This window comes from Ruditapes philippinarum, unplaced genomic scaffold (genome assembly GCF_026571515.1).
Source record: "Ruditapes philippinarum isolate M1 unplaced genomic scaffold, ASM2657151v2 ctg75_1_1_1_1, whole genome shotgun sequence".
Classification (NCBI taxonomy): domain Eukaryota; kingdom Metazoa; phylum Mollusca; class Bivalvia; order Venerida; family Veneridae; genus Ruditapes; species Ruditapes philippinarum.
This window is the reverse complement of record NW_026859947.1, coordinates 368,875-392,251: the sequence shown is the minus strand read 5'-3', so window position 1 is coordinate 392,251 and position 23,377 is coordinate 368,875. Positions and strand designations below refer to the sequence as shown.

General features: G+C 32.4%; 1 protein-coding gene across 50 annotated transcripts in view; it reads left to right on the top strand.

Moving 5' to 3' along the window:
* Positions 1–23,377, top strand: part of LOC132758373 (ankyrin-2-like) — a 209,003-nt gene that overhangs the window by 15,446 nt on the left and 170,180 nt on the right. For 46 of the 50 annotated variants that reach the window (XM_060750051.1, XM_060750050.1, XM_060750048.1 and 43 more), the window contains exon 1: positions 3,324–3,515. The exons of 1 other annotated variant lie outside the window; for it this stretch is intronic. In XM_060750051.1, the coding sequence (XP_060606034.1) occupies positions 3,339–3,515 (177 nt within the window). In that variant the 5' untranslated portion in view covers positions 3,324–3,338. Of the gene's footprint in view, positions 1–3,323; positions 3,516–15,435; positions 15,585–17,862; positions 18,402–21,050; positions 21,541–23,377 lie in introns of those variants that run through there. 3 more of the 50 variants (XM_060750026.1, XM_060750024.1, XM_060750022.1) reach the window with 3 other exon arrangements.

The following is a 23,377-nucleotide window of genomic DNA, read 5'->3' as shown; positions in this document are numbered from 1 at the left end:
GGTCCCATAACTCTCTGATACCTTTATACAGAGTTATGCCCCTTTTCTTACTGTCATTCACTGAGAATAATCTAGCATCGTACGCACAGATGATTAATATTAAAGAAGGTCCAAAACTAATACAGTGTAACTTCCAAAAACCGAACACCCATGGGACTAGTCAAAAAGTTCGGATTTCAGAGGTTTCCGGAATTCAGAGGTTTTTGATGATGTGGAAAAGACTAAGCCACTTAATATCACTAAATGTCAAGGAAGATGTGGCCATTACTGTAATATCATATATAATAGTCTTTTAATCAAGATAAATATGTGAATGAAAAGAATACATTTTTATCTTACCTGCAAATGCTTTTGAATTTCTATCAGTTTGTAGAAATGTTGTTAATTGCATAAACTTACATATCGTCCGATGTAGTTAATTAATTATTACATCAAATGCAATAAAATAGTTTAGCTTGGAGGAAGGTAGTCTAGTACTGGTGTAACTCTCCAGGAACGATGGTTAGGAAACTACCCGCCTATATGACTGAAACACTGTTGGGAAAACAAAGAAACAAAGACTGATGGTTATTAGTTCAATTTTTCAAAGAATAGGGAGAGCTATTGTACTCATTCAGGTGTCCTTGTCACTCTTTGGTTTTTGCTATGCAAGTTGGTATCTCTTAAATTACTGAAGGGAATAGGTTGAAACTTCACTGATAGGCACAGGTCCCATAACTCGCTAAAACCTTTATACAGAGTAATGCCCCTTTTCTTACTGTCATTCACTGAGAATAATCGAGCATCATACGCACAGATGATTAATATTAAAGAAGGTCCAAAACTAATACTTAGATTTAGCCCAAACAATAGAAAAGTTATATATATTTTAATTATAGGCATAGATATGACCACATATAATCAAACATTTTTTAGTTTATAAACAAAGAAAAAAAATTCTGACATAATTATGTCATGTGAAAGTTGTCAATTAAAACTTTGAAGGTATCAATAAAGGCGGACTATAATGACAATGTGCTCTCCACTAATGAGAGAGAAGACAATTGATTGTAGTGGAAATGGGAACATAAATCTGAGAACTCCAGTAATTATTGCTCCCTCCAGTATTTACTTATGATGAACGATGACACCTTTCTCTTTTACCATTGTAATGTTATGTCTGGCAAATGGCAAGGAAAGATTTCTGACGGGGACTTCATGTGAAATATTTTCATTATGGTATACAGACATTCTTTGGCATGCCTGCATTGGTTGAATTGTTTCGGCTATCATGTAATGGCTTTTTAAATCATATATTGTCTTCTTTTACCGATAAGCATTAAAATGAATGGGACATTTACATTATACATATTAAAATTCGTACTATCGACAATCGTAGAAAGTAAAATAATACAGGAAGCTTTGTAATCATTGATTAGGACAGTGGTCAGATCTTCCCGAGTCTAAGCCAGCAGACATGTTCGACACTTGAAAATATTATTAATAATAATAATGATATGATTGATAACTTCACTTACTTGTGTAGAATTAATTCTATAATAGATTGTTATGTCTCTGTCTCATCAGGTATAATTTGTGAGGGATTAATTGTGTTCATTCAGTATAGTAATATTAAGTTTTCAGTCAATCTATTATCTATTTAGTGTAGAAAGACAAAACTGTGGAAGATCGATGTTTCTTGTCGTGATAATTTGCACAGAAAAAAATGAAAAGAAAACAAAACTGCAGTTGATTAAAATATTTTATTTTTATTCCAATAGTCCTGACTATAATATTATTTTTTAAAGTGCCGCAAGGCTCATAATTATATACATGCACATGTAGTTTCTCTATTCTTTGACATAGTTATACTTTATCACATTTGTTTCCTAACATTTTCTGATTTTTCCCCCATTTATATGAATAAGAAAAAAAAAGGTAGGCGATCGAGTGATTAGAGAAAATTACATATTTTGGATGGAATTTCTAAAATTGCTACAATATTCTCGTAGCAATTTTGTCAATTTGATTTGAGATTACAGGATAGACAGCTGAAATGACGATTGTTTATGGTAACAGTAAACATGCTTCCCGCTCCGAATCTGTTCCAATACCTCTCACCAATTCATAATCATTGATCTTTTTGTCGTTTCTGTGTCACCGATATTTTTTTTTCTTTCATTTATAGATTTCGAAAAAAAAGGAGGGTGTTTAAATAAAGAGTTTAGTTCAGGATCTGTTTTATTTGTATTGGGTGGTGCTTAGTGGATGTTCATTTTACGGAGGAAATAAGCGCTCTATTGGCAACAATTGGTGGTCGGTTTTTCGGATCAATTTATCCGCAGATAGCTTTTATTACATAGTGACACTTTGTTAAGTGGGATAAATTGGAATCTTTATGTGCTGAATACAAAGTGTCGTTTAATTTGTTAATTGTAATTAAATGATACTGAAAAGTAGTGCTGATAGGATCGGCAGTGATTTTTGTGTGAAGATTTATACCAGATAGTGTGTTTTATTTTTTTAGGAACTTAATGTTAGAATCATAAAGGACGTTATCATACACCATGTTTTCAGGACAAAATTATATATATATATATTTTTTTAAACAGAGTTTCTTTTATGATAATAAATGAGTTACTTGCTTTTTGAACAGCTCTATGTTTTGAAATAGTCATGTTCTTTTTTAATTAAAAAATTTATTTTTACTATTCGGGTTAAAACGATTCCAAGTGATTTTTGGGTCGGTAATCTTGCAGATCTAGATGCTTTTTGTGTGTATGAAATTTAAATTTATAGTATGAATTATGAATGAAGACCTTTAGGTTTTAGTTAAAAGAGTATGTTCTGAAAGATATTATTAGATTTATAGATATCATAATGTAATCTTTACAAGATTCAATTATTTCACATTTTAAAATGGAAAAGTTTGCATATTAGAATGAAAGTGAAAGTTATTATTGAATATTTGTATCTTTTGAATGATTCAATTGATTTGTAATAAATTGTTTTAAACAAAATAGAACTGATTTCATTTTCTTATTGCTTAAACATTAAAAGGGCAATTCTCTGAGGACATCTTCTTGAAACCATTAAGAAATATTGCTAATGTGCAAAACCATTTCAGAGGGTAAAATAGATGGAACTTCAAAGATTATCTTGTTTTATGACAAAATTTCACAGGGAAATTAATACAAATTCGCATTGCATTTTCTTTAGGGTTTTTTTTGGATGTGATTGTTAAAGAATGCTTGGGTTCTCTGCATTGTTTAAGAACTGAGAATGCGAAATTAAGCGTGTTTGTGTGAAAAAATTGAAGTGTAAAATAGGAAAAGGGTCGAACTTTGTGTACAATCAGAATGGCAGCAATTATAACTTCAACTTCGACCCAGTTTACTCTAGAACAACAGAACTGGTGGCCCGAACACGAGGGTAGTCATGGTGATAAACATGGTCACCATAGAGATACTCTAGGGGCTAACAGTCACCATGGGGATAAAGGAAAACATAAACGTGGGAAAGAAAAACATCATGAGGTAAAAATAGTTCTATATTGTTATATATTTTATTGTATAGCAAAAGACAATTTCATTCTTTTCAAAATTTTGTTTTGTTTTGCAACAGTTTGGTATGAGTTTTGCTGTAGTGACAGATGTATATCTGAATCAGAATGCTGACCTCATACCTATCAGTTAAAGTGAGGTGTCTGGGACCAAGTGGCTGAGGTTGTTGTATTCAAACCACTTGCCCCCTTGCAGCTGTGGGTTCGAATCTTGCCAGAGACTTTGGATTTTGTCATGTTAGGAAGTTATCCAGATGAATTACTTTGTGTAGAATCAGAGGGGCTCTTATTGTGTGCCCTTTTGTGCCTGAAATAACTTGTGGTCTTGCTCCATCAGTAAAGCTGTATGTTTTTTAAGTGTTGTTGCAACATAAACCAAAAAAACAAAGGCCCTAATTAAATAAAAAAGGAACAGAAAAGTAGCTATCATAATTGTCAACTTCTCCACATATCTGATTGTTAGGTGAGTAGCATTAAACTGTTCATAAGGATTATCACAGTACATGTGCTGTACTCAATTCCATTCAGTCTGAGCTCAAAGTTTTCCCCACAGCAAATTATTTTTAGTTTTAATGAAACTTTATTAATTTATGAAGCTAAATCATGTCTCTTCAAAATGTCTCTTCAAAGTTTAATAAACCTCCATCATCTGTCCTATGTGATATGATGTAATATAACCAGTCTTATATTAGTCAGCATCTGAGTAAGGGATATCATTTCCAATTAATATTGTCAATCTTATGAATGGATCAGGGATCAATAAATCTCCTTTTACAGTTAGTGATACAGCAACAAATGTCAGTAGCAGATGTATAAAATCTCATTGGCAGTCTTTAACAGAAATGGCCAACTTTATAAATCGCCAACTTTCTAAATCGTCAACTTGCTAAACACAAACTATATAAATCGCTCAAACTTTTTTAAATTGCAAACTTTATAAATGGCAACTTTATAATAATTCGCAAACTTTTCTAAATCGCAAACTTTATAAATCACAACTTTATACTTTATTCAAAGTTTATAAATAATTTGCAAACTTTATAAGTCACAAACTTTAGAATGACCAAAGTTAGGCCTACATGTGACTGGTCATTACCCTAGCGAAAATTTCATGATTGAAACATGTCTAAACATGTTTTAAACACGTTCTTACATGTTATTTCGAAATGTCTGAACATGTTTTGAACATGTTTTAAACATGTTTAAACATGCACGTGAAATGGCACCATGATCTAACAGGATCAGTCAACAATCGTGATTAGTCATGTTTGATCATCAAAAAAGAGTATCATGGTCAATCACATTTTGACATGTTTTTGTTGGCTATCCAGCTATCATGTTTTGGACATGTTTGAAAACGTTCACAGAACATGTTTAATATGGTTGATCATGTAACTACTACTTTACTGTCAAACACATCTAAACATGATTAAAAATGTTCCCAAAAACATGATGGAACATGTTTTAAACATTCACATTAAATGGCACCACGATCCAAACACATCTAAACATGTTTAAACATATACAAATAAAGATTCCATAACATGGTCGAACATGTTAATATATCCAAATCAAGGGGTCATTTGACATTTCAAACATGTTCAAACATTTTCAAAAAGAACAAAGCTGACATTGTTTTACATCAGCACAGGTCAACAGACAAAGGCAATCACAAAGTTCATCTCGAGTACGCTCAGATGAGGTAAAACTTAAATTACAACTTTTGAGATCAGAACCCTGGACACAATTCTTTTTTATTTCTTTTCTTTCTTTTTTTTCAGCACAAAAGTAATTTTCATTATGTCAATACTTGATTTACATTGTCACTTGGAATACTAACTGCTTCACATTTTGTGTCTTAATGACCACTTCCTGATATCAAAATGTTTCTGAACGAGCTTGCTGATTAAGTTAAAGTTGGCAGGATCAAACTTGGTCTTTGTTGGCCTTTTTACCAGTTGCACTATGGTTTTGAATTTCTTCGATGGTGAAGGAACATTACCTCTCCAGGACATCCTCCAGATGATCAAATGTTTGCAAACCTGCCAAAGGAAACACTGACTTTGAATAAGCAAAATAAATCATTTTTATTTTTTTTTCTTATCCGGATTTTCGTGTTATCCGAAAAAATGTTAATAAATGACAAAAAACTTAATAATTTAACAGTTAAAATCTCTCGTTTTAAGTTAAGTTTCATTCATTTATAAGTGGAAATTTTGTGGCTATGAGAATTTAAATAATTTCCTCCAAAATTTCTAGATATATGGTCGATTGTTCCTTAAAAAACCATTTCGGCCAAGATGCCAAATTTTCGGTCGGCCGTCCGGACCGATAACTTTCCAGAAAGACTGGCATTTGCTAGGTATTTTGGATGACCTTTTGAATTTTAATTGAAAGCAAGAGCAATCTTATTTTAATTATCAAGACTGTCCTTGTGCTCGGAAGCATGCGTGCAGATGAAGAACTTACATGCGATGGTATAGCAGGATACCATTTCTCCTGGAACTTGGAAAATGTTCTTGTCCCAGGCATTGACCCTCCCCGATCAGCGGCAGTGCTGACAAACGACCAGTTGTTTCGCCAAAGTCCAAGTAAAACAAGCACTTTCATTTTTCAGCCATTTTGATTTTCCCTCGTTTTTAAAACTAACCGCACATCACAGTATTCGTGTAAATCTATTGGTTGCTAAATATAAACTTTGGGTTAGGTGGCGCTGAAGGTAACGTGATTGTTGCTAAACCGGAAGTATCAGAAAGATAACGCTTGAAGAAACTGTAAACATGCGATTTTGGTGGATTTCGAGGTTTTTCAGAAGCTGAAGAAGGTAAATGTCATTATATATAACAATATGTTTTGTTCTGACACCACGGTAAGTGCTACAACCCGTTTGCTAGCTGTATATTTATTATTAGAATAACATCCGCGAAAAGTCCGTAAGTTCCGTATTTTTAGCCAGCCTCCAGGATCATTTTTGTGAATCACGTAAATCCGTTTAGATTTCTGAGGGTATTGGTTGCCTTTTATCTCGAGTGAGAAACTGAAAAGAACTCTATTGCCCATTTGATTTTATAAACAGGTGATGTTTTTGTCCGTTTCGTTAAATTCAAAAAGTTTTTTTTGTGCATTATGAGCGATTTGTGTGCATTACGCACCTTGGTATGAATCAACGCTTCTGATTGGTCGAACAAGTTGTGATTGTCGAATCAGATTTTAGAAAACAAGTGACCGGCTAGTTTTGTACTTCCGTAAACAACAACAACAAAAAAAATTCTCATCATGAAGTTTCTGCCCGCGAGGGCAAAATACCAAAGACCTAGAGAAACAAAGCAATGTTGCAAATATTTGGGCGATTGCCCGTCCTTGAATGAAATTAATTCCGAGGGGTATTATGGGGATATTTGGCTACGGAAACATGGGAAATCGGCGGCACAAATCGAACCCGCACGAAGTACCCCAGACTATACCCAGAATAGATACACCCAAATAAAAGGCAAATATAGTAATATTCGTCTTTGTTTGCCTAAAATATATATTTTTTGTAATGAGAAAATAAATTTATTTTTATAAAATAACTTGAATAAGCCGGGGGCTGTAACTTTTTTCATTTACATTTTTTCGGGCCCGTACGGCTAGCCAAAAGTTCTAGCCGTACGTGAGTCAAGGTACGACTAGCCAGGACACACTGTATTGGCTAGCGGCTAGCCGTTCAGCACTTTTCAAAAATATATGGAAGGCGAAAGTGGCATATGTTAATTATGACTTAAAGTGAGAATTTTAGTCAAGAATGTTTACTTTTAGAGATTAATCGACACGTTGGCTACAGTAAAGAATGTACTTTGTCCTCTCAAGACGTTGAAGAAAAAATAGCGGTTGGTTTGCCAGTTACATAACATCAATTTAAATAGTTTACAAAATTTTGATGATAATCCTTTTTGTTTCATTAAGTTTAATTTTTAAATTGAAAAAAAAAAAAAAAAAAACACCGAAAATAATTGTTGTTGGGCACTGATAATTGCGTCAATTACCGTCGGTATAGAAGTTTTGTCCATCGTCGATCATTAAGGAAAGTTTGCATTATTAAATTATTTTTCTTTTTCACCGTTTTTTCTAATATTCTTTTTTTTTTTATTTACATGTATTTATTTATTCCCCTCCAATCATTATTTATTCGATCCATGTGCTTAACAGATTTAACAATTCATCTTCTCATACAAATCATAAGCCATGAACATTAAGGCACGATATAACATGCAACTTTGACACTTAATTTTTATTAAGCTAGATTAAACAACACTTACTCGTATTCATTTTTTTTGTGCAAAATTGCGGAGCATTCTTTTATTGAAGTGAACAAACTAGGACAAATGCGGAGATTTGGATTTAAAATCGTCATTTAAAACACCCAAAATAACATATGCATTTTCACTTCCATTTATTTTGAAAAGATGCCGTACTGCTAGCCAATACAGGGTTTGTCCAACGGCTAGTTGTACGGTGGACTTCACCATACGGAAAAAAACTTTTGTGCTAGCCGTACGGGGCCCGTACCAGCTAGCCACTTCCTTTTAAGGGAAAATTTAACTTTTTGACATTTGATTTTGCTGATCCTCAGATTCATTTAATTAAATTACCAATTTAAGATTTTAAAAGATAATGATTTAATATTTGTTTCTCATTTAAACTTTAAAAGGGTATAATTTTTTTGTTATTTCATACAAGTTCCATCAATATTATTATTTTTTTTTAATTTAATTTATAAGGACAACTTTTAGCAGTAGCAAAAATCTACAAGGTTGAGCACCTGTTACTTTGTGATATTTTGCATGTTTAGAGAGAGTAGCTAAAGCAGAGACGGTATTCCTTTAGCCTGTATATTTGATTTTGCCAGAGGGACGAAATGTGTTGTTTTGGGTCTCCGTCCACTGTAAATTTTGGGCTTCAACAGAATGAATTGCATTTTTTTTTACTGCCCCGTGCCCATAATGCAGATGGGATAATTTCTTTGTAGATTTGCAATCTTATGTCATATATATGTTCTCAACAAAATGTGTTTTCTTTTTCCAGGTTGTGTAGTTTGGTATCAGAATAGATTGACGTATTGCTTGTAGGACATTGACGGCTGAGGGGGAACTTGAAATTTAACTGTTTAGAGTGCTTACCTTTAACATGTATGAGCTGTGACAATTTCTATGACCATGAAAATACAAGGAAGAGTAATTCGGACAAGTTAACAGATCTGTATATCTGAACTAAAAGTACTGAAATGATTGCTGATGCAAACCCTGTTGGTTAGATTTTCTATCAAGAGTTTTGTCCAAATAATACTGGTTAACTTATGTCAGGTGATGAAAAACCCTCTGGCACTGAATATTCAAAAAGGAAATTTTGCATCTAAAGAAGAACAATGCTATGTTCTTGCTAAGATTGGTTTGAACAATGTAAAAGATTATAGAATAACACACAGAATATTAAGACAAAGGAGAATTCTTTATTCCGAAAAGTACAAACAAATGAAAAAAACTGTTACACTGTTTTGTGCCTGGATAGTGTGATATTAGCTATATCATATTTCATAGAAAATATTGTGGATGAGAAGTTGTTTGCTGTTGGACATATATGTACAATAACAGAACAAGTACATCCTTTTTGTGATGTTGGATGCCATCTCATGATCTGTTAAGAATGAAAACTGAAGAGGATGTTCATGTTGTTCTTGTAGATAAGATAATAGAAGAAGTGTTTGTTATTCAAACTGAAAATACAATTTTTTTAAAGTTAGTTGTGTTCCATATTTGTTCAAGTGACTGGCGTATTTTAGATTGCATCATTTGAATCGCAGTTTAAGACAGTAAAATATAAGTCTAATATATTACAAAATACAACTTTAATGTGACAATTAGTGTTAATTATTATAGGTACAATCCCTGTGGTAGTGATTTACGGGTCACTTCTTCAAATCTGTCTTATATAATAGATACTAAAATGATATGTTAACTAAAAAGTATTGATTTTGGATACAAATAAATTCAGATTCTTGAATAGGTGTTCAATTTCATGAAAATATTTTCTATTCCAAGGTATTTTCCTTTGTTTTGTTAAATTTTTTCAAGTTTAAGTAGTATTTGCAAGTAACTCTTGTCTGCCATAAATGGTGGATGGCGAGTTTGAGCTCTGCTTTGCAACCATAACCTTCATATGGAAAAATTGGTAATTCTTAACTGAGTTTTTTTTTTACTTTCGCCGAACTGAAGTTCCACGTCCTGTATGGAATATTTTATTTTGCCTGTTGTATATTTTGTAACTGGGTAGGAACATAATGTGATTTTTGTACCTAAACTTAGCTTTTATGGCTACAGTTAAGGGTAATATATCCCACTATCAATTTATGCCTCATATTGTGGTACATAATCCCCGGCTTCTGAAAATTAAGATCCCACCTTAATTTATCATTTTTTTAATTAATTTTGCTACATTTACTTCTTCCCAGTGCCCTTTGATGCTTTTATATCAATGCTTATCTTATATTTCCGATAAATGCTGGTAAAACTGTTGAAAATGGGGACAATATGTTTAACCTACATTTATGGCCTAGCAGATGGATTCTAGGATTATAACCAAGGAGATGCTGAATCATGCTCTGAGCTGTCTGAAAATTTTGTTATATTCAAAATTCAGTCATGTTTAAACATGTTTGCTTTCCTATAAAAAAAATTGTAAACAAAACAACTGAAACTATTCTTTTTAATCAGTGTTTTCAACAGAAAGTAAAAATCCTGTTGTAAGATGTAATTTAAAAAATGCTTATTTGTTAAAAAAATATCAACTTGGAATTTATCATGTTCAGCCATGTTTGATCATGTATGACTATGTTATTCTCTTAGTAGTAAATGGGTCAATGTGTCAGTAATTATTAAAGCGTTTAAGGCTATTTTTACACAAAGTTGAAATGTATGGATACTTTTTTATCCAAAAGAATAACTTATTTGATGAAAGTAACAAGAAAATAAAAGAGATTTTGGTTTGATTTTTTTTTTATAAATTTATCATGTTTATTCATGATTGAATATGTTGATTTCTTGTAAGATTGTTTGCAGAAAAAAACCAATCTTTATGATTTTTACCTCTCTCTGAAAGTCATTATAATATTACTTGAAATAAATACAGATGTTTTATTGAACAAATTGTAATTTTCATCCACAATCATGTTTGATGGTCAAACATGTTTATAAGACATGATTGACCAACATGGTCAATGAGGAAAAAAACATGTTTGTACACATCTTATCATGTTTAATCATATAACATGATTTCTTTTTCGCTAGGGTAGTACATGTATAGTGCAAGGCTAGCTTTCACATCAGACTCCATACCTTTGGCTGATATATTTAGTATTTAATTTTAAAAATCCCTTTGACTAACAATCGGCAAGTCGATAGTCAAAAGTAGGATCAGTTCATTTTACAAATTCACCTGGTGTCAGGGTTATATTGTAAATAGAAATCAGTCTCCTATCTTTGTATGTGACATCAAAGAGAAAATGTAAATCTGCACCTGCTTTAATGATGTTTGATTGAGATGTTAGTATGCAGCCTATTGCAGCATTCAAGTTTTAGATTTTATACCAGTTAATAAAAAACATTGATTGGAAAGATGAAACAGGTACTGGTTGAATTTAATTAGGCCTCAGAATTGTTGTGAAAGATGTATTTTGCTGCAGATTATGTCTATGACCCTTGACATGAAATTTGTATTCTTGTATTGATTGATTTTGATATTTTAGACAGATTTCATGTTTTAATTGGCTTTTAAGCTTAAAGGTTGCAAAATATCAGAGTGCTCTTTATTGTCTCTGACTGAAATATCAGTATTGACCCTTAATTGTTGCTGAGTGAAATATCAGTATTCCCTTTATTGTTTTCTGAGTGAAATATCCGTATTCCCTCAATTGTCTCTGAGTGAAATATCAGTACTCCCTCAATTGTCTCTGGGTGAAATATCAGTATTCCCTTAATTTTCTATGAGTGAAATATCAGTGTTCCCTTAATTATCTCTGAGTGAAATATCAGTATTCCCTTAATTGTTGCTAAGTGAAATATCATTATTACCTGAATTGTTGCTGAGTAAAAAATCAGTATTCCATTAAATTGTTGCTGAGTGAAATATCAGTATTCCCTTAATTTTTCCCTTAATTGATGCTGAGTGATTTAATATCAGTATTCCCTTAATTGTTCAGCTGAGTGAAATATAAGTATTCCCTTAATTGTTTAGCTGAGTGAAATATAAGTATAATCCCTTAATTGTTCAGCTGAGTGAAATGTCAGTATTATCTTGTAATTGTTCAGCTGAGTGAAATATAAGTATTCCCTTATTACGTGAAATATTAGTATTTTCTTTTTGAGTGTCTAGCTAAAACTTCGTTGCTACGTGTCTCTTGAAAATCACAAAGAAAAACCAAAGCATATGTTGCTACCTTTAATATGCAGCAACTAGAACATAATTCCATAATTTTGCTAAGAAATCAAGCAGACTGTTTTTGTGTTATTGTATCATCTGGTGAACAGTGTTTTTCAGCAAAGAAGTTTTAATGACGATATTTGAGTCATAAGTTATAAGAATTCATGCATGCATAGAGGGGAAATGAGTAGTGTTGAAGTTGATGACAGTTGCCTGGCAACCAGACAATGAAAATTATAACAGCAACAATTGTCATTTCTCAATATCTTGTTTGATTTTACTGTTCTGAAAGTAACAGCTGTGTGCAGTTTGGGGTAGGTTTTTATTGTTTAACAGCATATGAAGAAGTTTCTCGAACAAATACATTGAATGAAAGAGAAACAAAAAGATGAATATTTTAATTTGTATGTTTTGTTTGTTACATTATTATTATACTTTGATAACAAAAAATGTTACATTTCAAGAAGGACAACTTTCTAAATGCCTGGCAATTCTTTCACTTGACCAGTTATTATGAAATATTCCATTGTGACAATAGCTGCTGTAATCCAGGACTCGCCAAACCCGAGGTACAAATCTGCTACAAACAACCTTTTACCGTTATAACTTCATGGTGCACTGCAATTCACAATAAATTTGTCAACCTGCTTATTTTCGAAGCTAAAACGGTAAAGGAAAACCCAAAATCTCCCAAAAAGTCTATAAACAAAAAGTGATGATCAGTATTTAGTAAAAATAAAAATACTTAACAAACAAAATATAACAAATTTAATCAAGAAATAAGTAAATTCATTTGTTGAAATCGGGCTGTTTTTATTTTCTTCACAGTCTTTTCAATAGCAGACTTGATTTTCACTTTGTTTGTGTAAATTTGAAGGAAGGCAGAGACCAATTTGAAATTAAAGTGTGCGTTGATGGACATGATACTATCATTGTTTGATTAAAATTTCGCCAAATTTTGGAAGTGCTTATTGCAAACTGATAGCTTTTGGATAGCTTTCAGGCTGTTACAAGTCCAGATATTGATTGATCTGTCAAAATCACCGTTACAAGACATTTCTTATATGATTTATTTAAAAGAAATATAGGAAATCAGAGAATTGTTTTTTTCCCTCTACAGTCTGGCTGGATTAGTGAGATAATCTCTTTGCTTGGACAAGGGATTACTTTGTAAGAATATTAATCAGCTAATTAAGGAAACTGTCTTGGAAAATAAGCTGATGTCAGGATGCTGTGTGTGGACAAAAAGATTGTCTGAAAATCCCTATTTCTTATTTACTCCTTTCTATAAAATCACGTTGATGATGTCATGAATATAGCCAGATGGTTTATTGTGGTTTATTGGTAGAGAATACTTACTATATGGTCTTTAGTCTCTTCTAAGCAGATCGTTGATTTTAGATTGTTGAAAGATGAGCTTTTGTAACTGTTTGATGTCCTTTGTGCATTATCTATCCAGAATTTAACATTTCCTTTACTGTCATTTTGGAAGATTTTCACATCACTTCACAGGAATGATCCTTAGGTGACCCTCTATAGTTAATAAAAGTAAGTAAACAAATAGTTGCATTCTGATGCAATCCTGAAGGTCAAATCTGTCAGTCCCACTATAGGGGTCAACTTACATAGGAAATGGAATTTAAATCTTCTGATATGAAACTGCTGATGATAAAGCTTAGAAATTTGGCATGTAGCATTGCTAAGTGGACCTCTACAAATGTTAAATGAATTATAGCCCTTTCATTTAAAATGGGCTCGCCCATATGGTCTCTTTCCGGTGGCGAGGGTAAACAAACGCAAACACACACAATAAAATGGGCTGGTCCATATGTGACTGGGTAACTGCATTTAAGATCTTTCACCTTTCAGTTTCAGCAATGGATCTCAGACAAGTGATATTTAGCCATCACAGCTCTCTTGTTTTAAAATATTACTATACATATTTTACTGTCCCGTTTAATTTTATGAATAATATTTCGTTTTATATATTTATACACATGTGTACGGTATCTTTAATTTGTGAAAATTAATATGATTTTTGAAAACGACATCTTTACCCTTTCTCATTGATCTGCACTTATTGAAAGTGCATGAAAGACATTTGTCAGAATTCTGTAATTGTTCTAGAAGTAAAAATCCTTTATTTTGAAGACTATAAAGGCACTATAAGTAACTATAAGTTACTCAATTTTCATCACTGAATTATGCTTGAGGCATGGTTAATGGCCTTTGAATTATTGTCATAAATTCTGGTTGCAAAGAGAGACAACCCTAGACAGCATTTTAGGCATGATTGTAAAGAGTTGCTTCCCTTTGAATAGTAGTTCTACCAAGGTCATAGTAATCAAAGAATTTAAAGTACTGATGGAAGCTGGTGGCTCCATTATTCTGCAAGATTATTAATTTCAAATTAAACAGGCTGATACATAATTCTCACTCAGAGAACCATGAAATTTTCACCAAATAAATTTGCATCCATGTTTGATAACTTTCTAATTTTATCTACCATTTCTCTTGTTGAGCACTTCTTTAAGTATTGAAAATATTATTATTATACTTACAAAAAAACATATAAAAAACACATACAAAAACAACATCAACATCAAAAACAATCCATTTTGCACAAATTTTGCTGCAACAAGTTCTAGGCATTTTTTATTTCAAAACATAATTTTCAAACATAATTCAACATCAATATTTTGAGTCAGTACTTATTTATAAACTATTCACAAACAACATTCAGGGTACCAGCCTGCCTTTACTTCTGTCTGAAATGATTCAAGGTGTTACAACTGGTTCCTCTTCCTTTTATGCTACAAGCATGAATACAGTTTTTCGGTACATGTATCTATTAAAGGTCAATTTTATGGATCTATGAAAGGTCAAGGTCACAGTTTAATTTGAACATGAGTATGACTTGAGTTCCTATAGCTGAAATTATAATAAGCTCTAATAATCAATCTTATATTGAAATTTAATCATATAGTATTAATATTTATACCAAAGGTCAGAATGTCAAGGTCACAAAGCCAAAATATTAGCAAAAATTATATTGCAGTAGTTACTGAGATCATAAATTAAGGGCAAGGTTTTGCAAATAATTGTTCTAATTAATATATAATCTGGCATTATTTGGAAGAAAATAATTATTATGATGATTGTTTTACAACTTGAATGACCTTTTGGTAAATAAACGTTCAATTATAAAGTCTCTGGTGTCTTTAATGTGTGAACAAAGTGGTCTGACACCATGAATAGTTTATAACCTTGATCATTACAGAATATGTCTGTTTATAAATTAGATCCCCTGATAATATATTTATTGATTTCGATATAGAATATTTGAAATAACATGATTATTATATCTTGAGTGTTCCAGACAAGAAGAAATGTTACAAATCGTCCAATCAGAGGCAACTGTTTGTACATATATGGTAAAATTTGTATGATATCAGGAAGCCTATAAATTGATCTGTTTAGTAATGCATGTTGGCTGCTGCCCGGTTTTCTAATTTACTGCAAATTTTGCCGTTTTATTCTGTAAGCAAGACAGGAGTTTGTCTGCGTGGAGATTAGAGCTGTGGTCATGGTAAGAAATTTTTTCCATGATTATTTCTTTCAATAATCTTTTTTATTCTGTGTGCATAATAAATACTTAAATATCTTGTCAATGGAAATTTCATGATTTTGCAACTTGCAGTATTTGAATTTTTTTGAAAAAAAAATTTCTGTTGTTTTGCTTGTTTTGCTTTACATTGCAAGGTAATATTGATTAAGTGTAGGAATATTTTTTGTCTTTTTCACATAAAAATATCCAAACAGAGCATTTCAATGTGTAAACATTCTTATTTTTTTTTGCAACCTAAAGCTCATTTTAATCCAGTCTTAATTTTATCTGAAGAAAAAAAAAGCATAAACAAGGTTATTGCATACTATATTCTATTGATATTCAGAAAATAGTTTGTTTACCAGCAACATTCATTCTCCTTATATTATATGCGTATTGTTATTGTAGATATTGGCGTACCTATATATATTGTTTTCACACATCTGGTGTGTAAATTCATTGAATATTTATGATACAAATCTGGATGTAGTAACTTCACCAGAAACCTGAGGCTGTTACATCAGATTTACTTTTTTGTCGATTAAGTCATCTATCCTGGTTCACTGTAATAATATGATTTATATAGAAAAATAGAAAAGAATAATCATTAACTCAGCCATTACTTCCCTGTTTCTGCTGTAAGTTGGACTGAATCAAACAAGTAGCATTAATTATGCTTTGTATGTATTGCCTTTGGTATTTTTACCAAAGGTCAAGGTTAAAATATATCCCACAAAGTGGTTATGCAAATGATGTTATGCTTTGTATATCATGCCTTTGGAATTTTTACCAAAGGTCAAGGTTAAAATATATCCTATAGGATGGTTATGCAAATGATAATATGCTTTGTATATCAAGCCCTTGGAATTTTTACCAAAGGTAAAGGTTAAAATATATTCTACAAGGTGGTTATGCAAATGATAATATGCTTTGTATATCATTTACCAAATGTCAAGGTTAAAATATATCCTACAAGGTGGTTATGCAAATGATAATGTGACATTTTAAGTCTTTGCACACAGTGTTTTGCTGTTTAGTTTAATTGTGAACTATGATGTACTTTAACCGGAGAACTTCTGCATGAATCCCTAATTATTGTAGATCCTACGAACGTACCTTAGCAACATAGCACCCATAGGCCCCTATTTGGTCTCTCTTTCTTGTCACTTGTCAGTTACTTTGAGAAAGGGTATGGGATTTATGATACTTGACAGTTCAAAGGACACTTAAGCCAGATTCATTTTTTTTTGACTGTGTATTGTCAGAACATGTTATGGTCCCCACATGATTTTATATTGACTTACCTTTACTTAGTCACTTGAAATGAACTTTCCTAAAGTCACTTGAAATGAACTTTCCTAGACTCTCACTGGATTAGTGAAATACATAAATTTATGCTTTTGACTGTAGCATTTTTGACCTTATTTTAATCAACTTATTAACCTTTTGACCTACTTTTGATAAACTTATTGACCTTTTGACCTTCATTTGATCGACTTTTTGACCTTTTGGCTTATTTTTGATAGAGTTTTATTGACCTTTTGACTTACATTTGATAGACTTTTTGACCTTTTGGCTTACTTTTGTTAGACTTATTGACCTTTAGGACCTTTTTGATAGAATTATTGACCTACCTGTACTTTTGAAAGACTACTTAATTGCATGCTGATTCTGCACATTAATGGTGGGTTGGGGGGGGGGGGGGGGCAAGGGCTTGAGTAAAGAAACATTCTCTCACTCTGCAGTTTCTTTTAACTATTGATCCTCAGGTGTTCCTTTTTAAGGTCAGAATTACAAAGGTCATTGTGACCTGAAAATTGTGTAAGGAAGTCTTTGAATCAGTATGTGCAAATGATTAGTCATTCTGAAGTATTTGTCATATAATGTCATAGCTTTAATGTTAATTTCACTATTCAGTTATTTTGTAAGGTATCTATTGAATCATTATGAGGATGATAATGATTTACATCAAGAATTAAAGTCTATGGAATTGATGTACATAAATTTGTTGATTGATTATCTTATTACTTAATCAAGCTCAGACTTTCATAATTCTACTGTAGACCTTGCTTTATTCTATATTCTATCTTAGATTTATTTGACTATAAAGTAAAGAAAAAACAACTTTTGATGTAAAGGTAATGGTGGGTGGGGAATGGTATTTAAGTGACATTATTTTGCTGGTAATTATTTACACATGATTGAGAAGTTGCAGTGTTGACTGTAAGATAATTAGTAATAGTTATGTGATTCTGTGAAAACACTAATCATAACGCTTGCCTAAACATCTCCAACAACCTGCTAAACATTCAATGTACAAGGCATAAAAATGTCGCTGCTTTTGCAAGAGGCGAAAGATTCTAGATAATTTGCTAGTGTTATTTTGATGCTAAAAACTGATTATTTGAAACACAAGTTTTAGATTTTGTCGAAGTGTTTTTCTATTATTTCTCACTTGATAATATTTAATGAGTGAAAAAAAGTGAATTTAGTTAAAGAGACATCTTGTCATTGGATCATTGGAATAACCATAGTAACAAAGCGGACTGGGTATTGATTTTTGGTCCTGCATGGGTATTGATCCAGTACATAGCTTGAGATTCAGTCTAAATTAACCAACTGTGGCACAGTCTAAATTGCTGCTGAAGACAGTCGGTAACCTCTATATATGGATTTTTGCCCTTTCCTGGAAGATTTTTAGAATATCTGTCAGTAAAAGTGTAATATTTATCTCTGAATGGTGGAATTTATGCTGGTTGAGAAAGGGTAGGAACAGTGAGAGAAGAAATGGCGAGAAGGGTAGGCAGTTTTTTTAACCGATATTTACTTTTTACATCAGCAGATATCAAGACTGTCATTTCATATTGGTCACTTTTTGTTACCTAAACAATTTTCATGACTAATTATTTTTCCAGTATGATTAATGTTTTGAATGGAATATTATTAACACAGCTGAAGTGTTTGTACTTCATATATAGTTACACAATATATTGTTTATACTTAGTGTCTGAAGACTTCTTGACTGATTGGAAGGCGTCTTGAACTTGTCAATTATTGAGTCCTTGACATAGTGAATAATCTTGGCCATCTTGTCAATACAGTTCCTGGCATAAAAATGATCCCTTCAGTATGGATTGAAAACTTCATTTGATAATTAAAGCTTTGAAGTGTGGACTCAAAGTTTTGCATGTATTTTTTGTCAAAATGTCTTTTACTGTCTTTAGTTTACCTGATATACAGTGTCACCTCTTACTAAGTGCAATAACTGGTTAAAAATTTAACCGGTTACTGCACTAAGGTGATGAGTTGCTCTGTAAACTCATGCTGATACAGTGCTGGTTGCACAAGTTGTGTTGATATGTGGTCTGTGTTCAACTGCTTTGGGCTTGAATCTTAAAGGTGGAATGTTCAGGAACATGGGAATTAATTTTACTATTAATAGCCTTTCATAGCTTGAACCAAATGTCAATAAGTGTATGCCAGGTGGGTGGGGAACATTAAAAAGATTAATATAGTTGCATTTTAATTACTAGGTCAGATCATTTTGTATGAATTTTCTGCTTTAATAGGTAAATTTGACTTTCTGTTTCCTAAGTTATATTTTGCTGTTTGACTGTGAAATGAATTATAGACCATTAATCAAAAGTATGTAGGTGGGAATAACACATCAAAAGACAAGGTCAGTTTCCTACTGGTTTCGGGTAATTTAAATTATGTAACAAAGAAATGGTACATATCACTTAGTGCTGTGCCTGCCATCATTGAATGTCCCATTTGCAGTCTTACTTAAAGCAATTGTATTGAAAGAAAGGACTTGAACCCTGAATAACCATTATGTTCAAATGTATAGAATTACAGTAAAATGCATCCCTAATTTTAAAAAGTGCCAATGGCCTTACCAATATAATTAGATTACCTAGAGATAGTTATTTCTTGAGGATCAAATTTCTGCATTTCTTTATTATTAATGAGACCATATCAGTGTTAAAGTCATTGCAATCTATAAAGATCAATAATATATTGTTGAATGATTTATGAAGATTGTCAGGTGAGTTGACTCTCTAAATGCTAAATGTGGCAATTATGACTTTCTGAACTGCAACCGTTATAAAGCCAGGGCAGCCTGCACTGCAACCAGTGTGATGAGCCAGGGCAACCTGCACTGCAACAAGTGTGATGAGCCAGGGAAATCTGCACTGCAACCAGTGTGATGAGCCAGAGCAATCTGCACTGCAACCAGTGTGATGAGCCAGGGCAATCTGCACTGCAACCAGTGTTATGAGCCAGGGCAGCCTGTTACATCCATACAGTCAGTTCAACTCTATACACAGTGTCAGCTGCTTAAATTTTTTGAGTATAATGTTAAGTGGCAGAGTCACCAGGGATCCTGGGAGCTAGGGGTCTTGTTCTTGAGTCTGAACATCTCTGATTGGTTGCATTCAGTTGTTGTGAACTACTCATGAGTTCTTGACCTGAAGTAGGTTAGGGAAGAGGCTGATTGGTTAAATACTTGTGTCAGGAAATTGTAACTGAATAGTTATTGAAGTAATTTTAACTATAAGTGAGCAGATCCAATTTCAATTAATGGCATAATTGTTATCCAATTCATAAAATATTCAGGTGAATGATAAATGAAACCTGCACCTCAGTCTTTTTCCTTACAAAAGCATAAAGATCAATAACATAATACTGCATGATTTATGAAGGATTAATTAGATTGATTAACAGACCTGGCAAGTGTTAGCAGGTATGTTGATTTCAATGATCAATAACTGCTAATTAAAGCAATAGGAGACCAAATAATCAGGTTATTATGACTGTATAATGCTTTCCCTCGGATGCTGTCATAGGTGAAACATAATTAACTCACTAGTGAGGAATAGAGGGGAATAGTCCTGATTTAACTAAAAATATTTATGTAACATATTTGAGGCTTTGCATGTAGGTAAAGAACAATGATATCTCAACAAGATTGCTTATTAAAATGTATATATAGAGAGAGTTTTTTGTAGGAGCCTGTTCAAAAGTGGGAAGTTGATATATTAATAATTACTTTGAGTAATTGAGTTTGAAAGTAAAATATCAAATAAAATGAGTGGTGGTGTACATGTAGTACTAGTAATCTCAGGATTGTTGACTGTGTGGGTTCAAACCCTGTCAGTTTCCTTGAGCAAGAAACTTAACATTCATTGCTTAGTACTGTTTAATTCCAGGAATGGATTCGAGAGTGTTTCAATGAGCTTATAGCTTCCAACACAATCAAACTAAAATAAATTTGTATAAACTAAATCAATTATAAGTTACCAGTACTCCTTGGTTTAGAAAAACAAAAAACCTTGTTTTCTACTGAAGGCACTTAGATAATTGTTTGTATTTCTCAGGTAAGATATATAATATAAATGCATTCTTCAGGCTTGAAATGTAGGAAAATCTGCTATATATAAATTCTGGCATTTGCTCAGAGTGTGTGCTACCTTTAATACTTACTTGCTCAGTTTATTTTTTTCGTGTGTGTTTCGAGTCAACTCCTAATTCATTTTATGGAACATGTGCTCATGAGCTCTCAGTAGGGTCTGCTTGATTTGAATGAATTGGTTGAAATTGTTGGTGCACATGTTCTCTTTGGTCAAACACCTTGCTGGGACGCTCTGCTCTGTGTTTAGATTCCTGCCAGATTCTGCTAATTTGCTTCATTACCAGATCATAATCAAATCAGTAGTTCACAGAGATGGAAGTTAAATATGTGTGAAATTTTCTACGGAATGAGCTACATGTGATTGCTTAATATATATATTTATAATCTATATTTAATTCATTTTGAACGGATTGTTTTAATTGTGTGGTGATTTTTGTTTGTTTTATTTTGGAATTTTATCGGTTTGCTTGAAATTCATCATTCATTATGAAAGCTTTAAAGAAGAAGTGGCGTATATCTTGGGTAAGTATACACGTTAACTCGTGAAGTTGAAGTTTTCATGTTAAAAAAATGGAATTTTGTATCTCTATGTAAGTTTTAATCTAAAAACTTTATCAATTTGCAGTTAAGAAAGGAACATCTAATAATCTGTTGGGTTTTTTAGCTCGACTTTTCTATGAAAAGGGGAGCTATCCTACTCGCCCCGGCGTCGGCGTCGGCGTCGGCGTTGGCGTCACACCTTGGTTAAGTTTTTCGTACCACCCCACTTTATTTCAGAAGTATTACAAGTATGGCTTTGAAACTTACCATACTTGTTCACCATCATAACCTCCATCTACAGACAAGAGTACATAACTCTGTCAAGGTTTTTTGACAGAATTATGGCCCTTTTTTGACTTAGAAAGTGTATTGAGCTTGGTTAAGTTTTTTGTACCACCTCACTTTATTTCAAAACCATTGGAGGTATTGCTTTGAAACTGACCATACTTGTTTACCATCACGACCTTCATCAACAGACAAGAGGACATAACTCTGTCAAGGTTTTTGACAGAATTATGCCCCTTTTTGACTTAGAAAATACATTGAATATGGGTAAAATCCACTTATTGCCTTAACCCTTTGAGATATTGCTTTGAAACTTTTAATGCTATTTCACATCATTACCCCCATCTGTACGCAAGAGAAGGTAACTCTGTCAAGGATTTGTTTTAAAAATTAAGGCCTTTTATCGACTTAGAATCTTGGTTAAGTTTTTAGTACCAGTCCACTTTTTGACTGAACTGTTTGAGATATTAATTTGAAAGTTGGAATACTTGTTTACAATCATGATTCCCAAACATGTCCAGGAGAATGCCCCAATTGGTAAAAATATACTCAATGTCACGATTTCATGAACATTTAGCATGACATTAAATAATGAATTGAACTTCCTTCATGTAATTCAAATATCAGTTTACAACGCATTATCTACATAGTGGACCCACGAAAAGTAACCAGTCACCCACAGCCTGTGTGAAAGAGATCCACTTGTGACCAACTGACAACATCTAAAAAAGCTTGATAAAATTTATCTATTACTTGTATTATAAGGTAACTATAATACTTTCACATACAAAGTCAAATCTATATATTATGCTGATTGTACAAAAATATACTGCTTCCTTGCATAGATTTCTTGAAAAATTATGTTATTATGTCATTTACCAAGGTGTTCTGAGTGACGTAAAATACCTTATTCTCTCAAAGTGGGTTTAATACTATTAAATTTATTTAAGGCTCAACTCAGTTTTTTTTTCTTTCTTACCAGCCCTCTTTTGACTTAAACATTTCAAACTTTGCTGCAGTGTTCAAGGGTATCACACAATTCAGTAAAATAATTCTTCACTAAATATCTTAATGCTCATGGCCATTGTTCACTTTAAAAATACAGAGATTCTTGTATTGCCTTTTACTGCAAAAACTTTTTTTATTGGCAAGCAATAAAAAAGTCGAGCGCGCTGTCTTACGGACAGCTCTTGTTTTAATAAACTTTCAAGCAGAGTTTTGAAATTTTGAAGTTTATAATGTTTTTGTGAAGGCGATACAAGTTAATGTGTATTTAAAAAAGGTTATCATTTAAGACTTATGTTGTCATAATGTCATAACTTCAACAAATAAAACTTAAATTTTTTTATTGGTCTATATAATTATATTATCTATATCATTGTGGAGAAGGTATTGCAACTTAGAAAATGTCAACTTTGTACAGCCTCAGATTGTCAGTCAGATTGCTTCAAACCTGATTGTGAACTTGAAATTTATAATATCTACTGATGGAAGTGATATATAAAAGACTATTTTAGGAGGTAGTGGTAGAGAC